Source organism: Stegastes partitus, unplaced genomic scaffold, assembly GCF_000690725.1.
Source record: "Stegastes partitus isolate 25-593 unplaced genomic scaffold, Stegastes_partitus-1.0.2 Scaffold499, whole genome shotgun sequence".
NCBI classification, from domain to species: Eukaryota; Metazoa; Chordata; class Actinopteri; family Pomacentridae; genus Stegastes; species Stegastes partitus.
This window is the reverse complement of record NW_007578230.1, coordinates 216,191-223,792: the sequence shown is the minus strand read 5'-3', so window position 1 is coordinate 223,792 and position 7,602 is coordinate 216,191. Positions and strand designations below refer to the sequence as shown.

Here is a 7,602-nt window from a genome sequence, read left to right as displayed (position 1 = left end):
AACCAAAAAGAAGTCTACTTGTCTTCTTTGAAGCTGTTAGGACTTGTCTGTTTATTTAATATCAATAACTGCTACAGGAACTAAGCCCTTCTCTCCCCTTTATCATCCCTCTCCTTTTGTGTCCCACCTCACAGGGTTGGCGTTCCCCGGGCTTCGTGGTGTCCCGAGCCTCCTCCTACTCGTCCACCAGCAGCTGCAACAGCAGCGATGTGTCCCCCAGCAGCAGCTCTCCCAGCCTGGCCAGCCGGAGCAGCTCCCCCCTGCCTGGGGAGCCTCAGGGCCCACAAGACTCCCAGTCGCACACACATGCCAAGACACAGCCACGGATTGCCAGGTGATCGATGCAGCCTCGAGTGCTGTGTCTGAAAATAGTAACATGCATATGTTTCTGGGGCAGCCTGCGATGCTTTTGGCATTTTAAAACTTACATAGTATATTTGAAACAACTGATTTAGGTCGACGTTGGCGTTATTGGTGCATCACATCCTGTCTGTGCTGTACTAAACAAAACAGCATCTCAACGCTTTCACTGATGCAGGTGTTAAAGCTGATGTGGCCTTTCTTCATATTGTTTGAATGGTTAAAGAAATTAGCAAGTCGCTATAGTAATAGTTCTGATACATGTCACTGTAGAGCTGATGACTGATTCTCTGCTTGTCAAGTAAATACGGTACAACTATGATGTGAACGTATGTCTATAAACCCACTGAATTCTGGCAGCTCTCCAAGGCTGTGAGACAAATGTATAGAGACCAGAAAATAAATACATCTGCTTGCACAGTCACATTGGTTACCTCTTTCTGCATTCACAGGGAGCCCAGCAGTGAAGAGCATCTGCTCCCAGCATCTCCTAGTGAAAGAGAGATAGCAGTACCTGTGAGTAAAGAGAAGGGCAAACACCAGGTCACAAGTGTTGGACGCATTGTCAGAAAGCCACTTCTGTTCTTCTAACATTAACTTGCTCACTCAGTAACACAAACCTCCACTTTATCCCTGAACAGGAGGTCAACTGCACTTTGTTTTTATTGGCCGGATACGTCAAGTACGGACGCCCCTACGCCTGGATACGCTCCAATCACGAGCGCCTGGTCAACATCGGCGGCACCGATTCGATGGTCAAGGACACGCCCATGAAACTCAAGTCCATCGCAGACTGGCAGACACGAGGTATGGAAACAATGTGTGGAATCCTAACAGGAGAAAGTTATTGTTTGAGTGCACAGATTCAATAATTACACCATTTTCCATGAGCTTAATCAGATGCAGATGTCTGGTCTTGAGTTTGCAGAGATTAGTGTTTGGTGTGGATTTGGTTGGTGGAAAAAAGCTTCATGTGCTTTAGATATTAAGTTACTGGTATAAACAAAAACTCTTCCGTTCTTTTTTGCAGGTATTCGTGTGTGGGATGTTGTTAGTGAGCTGGTGTGCCTGTGCACTGTTCCCTCGCCCTCCAACCCCTTCGCGCTGGACATGCGTTACATCAAAAGTCTTCCCGTTCCGGACCGCTTCCTCGTCACAGGGGCTCTTCTCAACTTCCTGGAGATGTATGTGATTTACGGCAACCGGGACGAGCTGCACTATGACAAAGGTGGGACACTTTGGAATGCTGCAGTACAGTAAACCACTGTTATATTAAAACACTGCCATTGTTGTACTTATAAAAGCCAGCAGGGGGTGCTGTTTAGCCACATTATGAAGACATCAGACCTATTTCAAGCCTTTACGACCACTACACTACACCAAAGAATTTGAGGGTGTCAGTTTATGTTTGTGATGATATCGTTCTCTCCTTCCAGTGGCAGAGGAGGTGAAGCCTCTGAGGCGTCTCCACGTTCAGTCCCTGCTGGAGTTACAGCGGCTCAGAGAGAGCTCCGGGTCGGCCAGCAGCCACACGGCGCAGGACTCATCCGCAGAGGAGTAACTGTAACTGTATACGATCCACTTCAGGATGGGGCACTTTTACTGCCGTCTCATCAGGTTCAAATGGGTGAACTCTCACTAGGAGGACTTCCTCTAGAAGGATGCGGTTTTAAATTTGATTTGTGTGCGTGTTTTACGGTTTGTTGCAGGAAAACCTGACTCATTGTATTCATTTTTAAGGCGCAGACTCTGGGGATTACTGCACACGCGCTGTGCAAACCTGTTTGTTTCAAAGCTGCAGTATTCAGACGGAGCTCTTTCTGCATCTGCACTACGGTTAGAAGGTAGTCACGTGTACCTAACTTTTTGAATGTGAAAACACTGGAGAAATGACCCTGGGAAACAAGTCACATGACAGATTAAAAATCCCAGGACCTCTCTGAATATCTTGCCCTGCCACCTCTAGACCCTTCAATCGCTCCCTCTCCCACACACACACAGTCAAAGACAAGAATTCTGTTTTCTTCTGGCCAAATATAACATTTTAAAACTCGAGCCGGGAAGCAGAACCATTAATCAGGGTCAAAGCTGCACAAGCTATATCTGGTCAAATATTTGTCCTAACAGTGGTATGAGAACAACATGTATTGACACAAACAAACAAATAAATGCTGTATAAAAAGTTTTAATATTTCATAAAATACATATTTAATTAAATATGTACAGTGACATAAAACAGTACATTGATAAAATACATCTTAAAGCAGGCATATTAACCCCTTTTCTGAGATGAGGGTTGTGCCATTTGTAACTGAAAAGATACATCAAGTACAAAAAGTTAAAAAAAAAACTAACTGACAAAAAAAAACCTAGTGGCACATCAGTCAAAAAATACAGACACCTTTCCTGTTTAAAAAAGGAGAATTTCTAGCTTAGTTTTGGTCAGAAAACACAAAATGAGAAGTTAATGGTAGCTTCAGGGCGTACCACTAATCCTCAAGTCTCTCATTTGTAAACCTTAAGATTGAAATCACCATCATGAGAGCCTGTTATGCAATGCAGCACATATCAATGCCTATAACCGTCACTTTAAATGGACTTAAGTAGCTCGGGCACCTTTTATGGCTTCGGTGATGTGAAAAAGCGGAGGGCTCAACAGCTAAAAGCACATTGTAGCATTTACTGACTAGGCTGCTCAACATGCAAAGTCATGGATGGACATGAAGAGGAATTTGGGGCTTTTAAGAAGATTCCCGATCTCAAATTTCCCCCCAATTGGAATGCAGGTGCATGGCTATGCATTCCTCACAGAGGCTCCACATGGGAACACAGTGTTCCCAGTGTTCGGACACACACAAACAAAAAGCCGCAAGTCATGGCTGAGTGTGTTTTTCCACATAAATGCAAATAACTTATCACGGATGACGGTTGGGATCTGCTGCTTTTTTTCTCGTTTTTTTGCAGGATGTGTAAGTGAAGGGTTTTGTTGACCCTGCAATTTCTGCAAGGGTCTGTTTTTGATTTTATGATGCAGGTGCTGGGCCTGTCATACATTTCATGGAAACTGATGACCTCTTAAAATAATAATACATTTTTGATTCCTTGAATAGAACTTTAAGATTATTGAATAAAAGGACTAATTAAAAAGTGCTAAAATATGACTAACTGCATTTATGCGCATTACAGACTAAGAATTTTAACTTGACTTTTGTATGATATGCCTGCATTTTCCATCCACCTTGAATTTGTCCATCCAATACCAAAGTAGAGAACAGAGACAAGCTTGCTCATGCCACAGGGTTTAAAAAAAATAAAAAATCATCTTGACCGGTCACAAATGTCAGTTAAATAAAAATCAAACTTCAAAAACATCCAGACTCTCCTTGTCTTTTCCAGTTTTGCCTGTGGAATATTTGGCCAACAGCCAGTATTGTTGTTGGTGTCTTTCCAACAGAACAAATTCTTTGGTGGCTTCAGTATCAAGCTGAATACTTTACAAGCAAGCCAACCAAAACGAGACATGGACTTGCCCCAATCCAGTCCTCAAATGGCCTCATGTCCAGTCAGTCACAAGTCCTCACATATCTGTTGACAAGTGAACAAAAAGGCAGCGTTTTGTGCCGTTTGGACGCGACTCTTGCAAAAGACAACAGACAACTTTGCTGCGTCAAAAACCTTCAAGTCCACTGATTATGGCATCATCCTCTCACAAGCAGTCCTCACACATTCAAATGTGGACTTTCTCACTTCCCAGTTTCATCCCTTTTGTCCTTCCTCATGTCTTGCAATCAGTCCCTCCCTTAGTTCGTTCAGTGCCTTCACCCTTGAGGTTGTCATCAGGTTAATGTGGTCCCACATTGACGTGTTACAGCGGGGCTTCAGTTCCAGGTGTCAGAGGCAGATCCTCTTCTGGTGATGGCTTTGAGGGGGCTGCGCGACACAGAGCCTCTCTTCTTCCAGCGAACTGTAAAGAAAAGACGTAAGAAGAGACAAAAGCTTAGCAGCTGCCAGTGAAAAGTGAGCACTGGTTGGTGTTTAAAAGTTAATTAAAACAGTGAGAGCAGTTTGTCAGCCTTTACTCTTACGTGACCCAGTGAGACTATTCTTTCACCACCACTTACACAGCTGTTGGTTTTCATTACTTTCACTGGTTGGGCTTGAGAGCCGCACCAATATTCTCATTCTGAGCGACTACATTATGGCTAACAGAGGACAGCATAATAAGGACAATGAAGCAGGGAAATTTTAAAACCGCTAAAGGGCACTCTGAAACTACAGACTTCTGTTTTCTTTTTGATAACCTTCTCCAACCAAGCCAAAACAGACCGGAGTCAGACTTTTTGACATTTACTAAAAATGTCAAATTTTTCCATAGATGCGTCACTTTTGGGGAAAATGGTACCAAAACAAGTTCAGGATAGCTGGGGAGATAGGCTTAAATTACAATTTGTGTTGAATCTCACCTTTTCCCAGACTGGCCGGCAGCGTAGAGCTCTTCGTGTTAGCATGAGAGTTGGACGACTCCTCTACACGTTTTCCTTTTGTCTCTCCTGGCAGCAGCGTGGCCGAGCCGTCCTGCTGCCAGTCGCTCAGCGCCTGCTGGAAGGAATGTGCCAGGCAAGCCGTCATGTCTCGCGCCCGCTCTGCACGACTGCACCAGAACACCCGACACTGCAGCTGCTGCCCGTGATGTTTGCAGATGTACAAGAAGACATTGGGTCGGTTGGCATCTGCGGCACAGTACGCAATGTCCTGCAGGTACGTCTTAGTGAGCTGCCGTCCTGTGCTCAGTTCTTTAACCTCGACGTATCGGGGGCGCACCACCAGAGCGTGATCTTTTCTCAGCTTCTTCCCATTAGCAATACCTTCCAGCAAATGAGTAATAGCGTCCTGGGCCTGCTCTCGGTCCAGAGAGAAGATTTTCTCTGTGCCCAAGTAGTGGACTTTAAATAGAGGATCGCCATGGGACAAAGACTCTGTTCGGTCACGGCGGAAGCGGCGCCGTAACGCGGCAGGAGAGTTCTTCAGGGTCTGCATGAGGTGGAATGTGCTGAGGGACATTGTGTTCTTCAGGCTGGGTTTGGAGGGAATGTTGGTTGAGGTGTGACTGCCCGTTTTTGCTTGGTTCTCCTTAGAGCCTCTCCCAATCTTCCACCTTTCTTCTATAAATGGAGCGTAGTTGCATCCACTGCCTTTATCTGAAATTAGGTAGATACAAGAGTGACGTTAGTGGATCAGCTTCAAAGATGCAAAAAGAATCCAGTGAGACAGATGCTTCAGTTTTGTTAAGAGTTAAATAAGGTAAAAGAAGAGGCTACATCTAGGAAACGGCTTGTTATCACACGAAGGATTTTCTTAGATATTTCATAACTTTCACTACGGTACAGTATTTGTGCAGTCTAAACTATGCGCCTCCTTGAAAAAAAAACAAAAAAACATGCATGTCAGCACAACTTGTACCCAGAGTGGAAAAACAAAAGGCCACCAGACAGGATCGGTTACGAAAGTGACGCATTCAGCGTGAAATATTCATTCAGCACAGACACCAGCCTTTAAATATTTACAGGCAGGTTTGGCTGGGCTTTGTCCTCAAACCAGTCGACCCCTTAAGAGACACACAAACACCCTGATAGAACTGGAAAAATGCCAAAATAAATGGAAGATTTCTGTAAAACACAAAAGTGACACAGTGCCTTCTTCAAACTCGACCCTGTGTCATGTATTACAAACAACCCTCAGAACACCAGACTATGAGTTACTGGAGGACTTGAAGGCTTCTGTGACCTTGTTAACTCAAGTATTATGCAACCACATCTGGCCTCCCATTGTCTCCCATCCTACAAACCCACAGAACCGCCCGCTCTCCATTGTGTTACTCTTTGTATTTTTTCCTCTTTCGCTTTTCTTGGCTATTCTTTCAACATCCTAGCTCCCTCCTCAGAAGTGAGTTGCAGAGAGAACCACCGACTGTTCTAAGGTGGTGGCCATTGTTAGTCAAACCCCTGTGCAGGAAACAGCTTTGCATCCCCCCCCTTCTGAAATATTTCTCCTACAAACAATGGCATGCTTTAGCGAGTGTGTCACATCACCAAAGAGATACAAGTTGACCCATGCCCAGGTCGACCCAAATCATGTACACCTGCACTTGCATGTATGGGTCACAAACATGCTAAATCATTGAAAATACAACTTAATTGGAAATGCATGTACACTAACAGATATTAACTCTGCATTTATCCAAAGCTACTAAGGTGTTGGCTTTTTCCATCACTGGGCACAGAGATTAAATCAAATGTAATCTAAATTTGCATCAAGGTGAGACCGCACGTGCGTCAAAGTATCTAAATGTAATCTGAATAAACAGATCTCTTGTTGTCTGCCATGTGCAAAGAGCTGTCACATGTAAACAGTTCATACTGTGCAGAGCCTGTGGAGGTGGACACAACATTTCTGCTTATATGTGCCTCACACATTTGTGCTAAAGAACCATTACGCATGATGATATATTCTTGGCCAACACTTGATTCAAAATATGTGTCAAACTAAAACCACACTCAACACAGAAGGGAAATAAGAGGCGGCCAGTTCTTCAATAAACGTGAACATGAGGGATGTGGCTCCTGTAATCTTGATGGAGCAACAGCATGAAGTTAATTCAAATTATGTGCTGCTCACTTCAATGCCGAATTACCAAACAATCACTGATGATAACTTAAAGCGACTCAACAATATGTAATGCGAGGCAAAATATCATAAATAAGCAAGTTAATTTTAAAATGACAGATTTTCCAGCGGGGTTCTGTGAGGGGTGACGTTCTGTGTTTTACAACGCTTTGTGGCAAAAAAGAAAAAAAGCTTTAAACTGTCACAAACCACTCACATTGTAAAAAAATATGTAAAGAGGAATAAACTTTTTTTCTAAAACATAGTTACAATTTGTTTTTTTTAAAGAAAAGTGGAAGTAACTCACCTGGCCACAGTTTCATGCAAACGATGTCCGCGTGCACCTCAGGTGAACCGTAGCGTCCTTTGAAAGTTTGAGAGGCACCGAGCAGGTGGAACTAACCTGCTCGTTCACATAAAAGTGTTCGATTGGCGGGGAAGATAAATGTTGAAACGGAACTGTCGGTACGAACAAACTTCTCAATCCCGCTCCTCTTTCGGCTGTGTGTGCTCGGAGCTGCGCGGTGAGGCGGTTAACGACCAGACTGCACGTCGCTCTGCTCTCTCTGCTAGTGTGAG

At 44.1% G+C, this 7,602-nt stretch overlaps 1 protein-coding gene across 1 annotated transcript; it reads right to left on the bottom strand.

Moving 5' to 3' along the window:
• Positions 1–2,529: 2,529 nt before the first annotated feature.
• On the bottom strand, positions 2,530–7,602 carry LOC103361359 (uncharacterized). The gene is made up of 3 exons (XM_008287415.1): positions 7,331–7,602; positions 4,824–5,558; positions 2,530–4,324 (listed from the first exon to the last, which is right to left on the bottom strand). Exons 1-3 carry the CDS (start codon positions 7,344–7,346, stop codon positions 4,239–4,241), a joined length of 837 nt encoding a protein of 278 aa, XP_008285637.1. The 5' UTR covers positions 7,347–7,602; the 3' UTR covers positions 2,530–4,238.

Bases quoted from the DNA above. Each gene is read 5' to 3' on its own strand.
- LOC103361359 (XM_008287415.1), bottom strand. The intron at 4,325-4,823 runs GTGAGATTCAAC...TTTTCTTTACAG, and splicing joins GCCGGCCAGTCTGGGAAAAG to TTCGCTGGAAGAAGAGAGGC.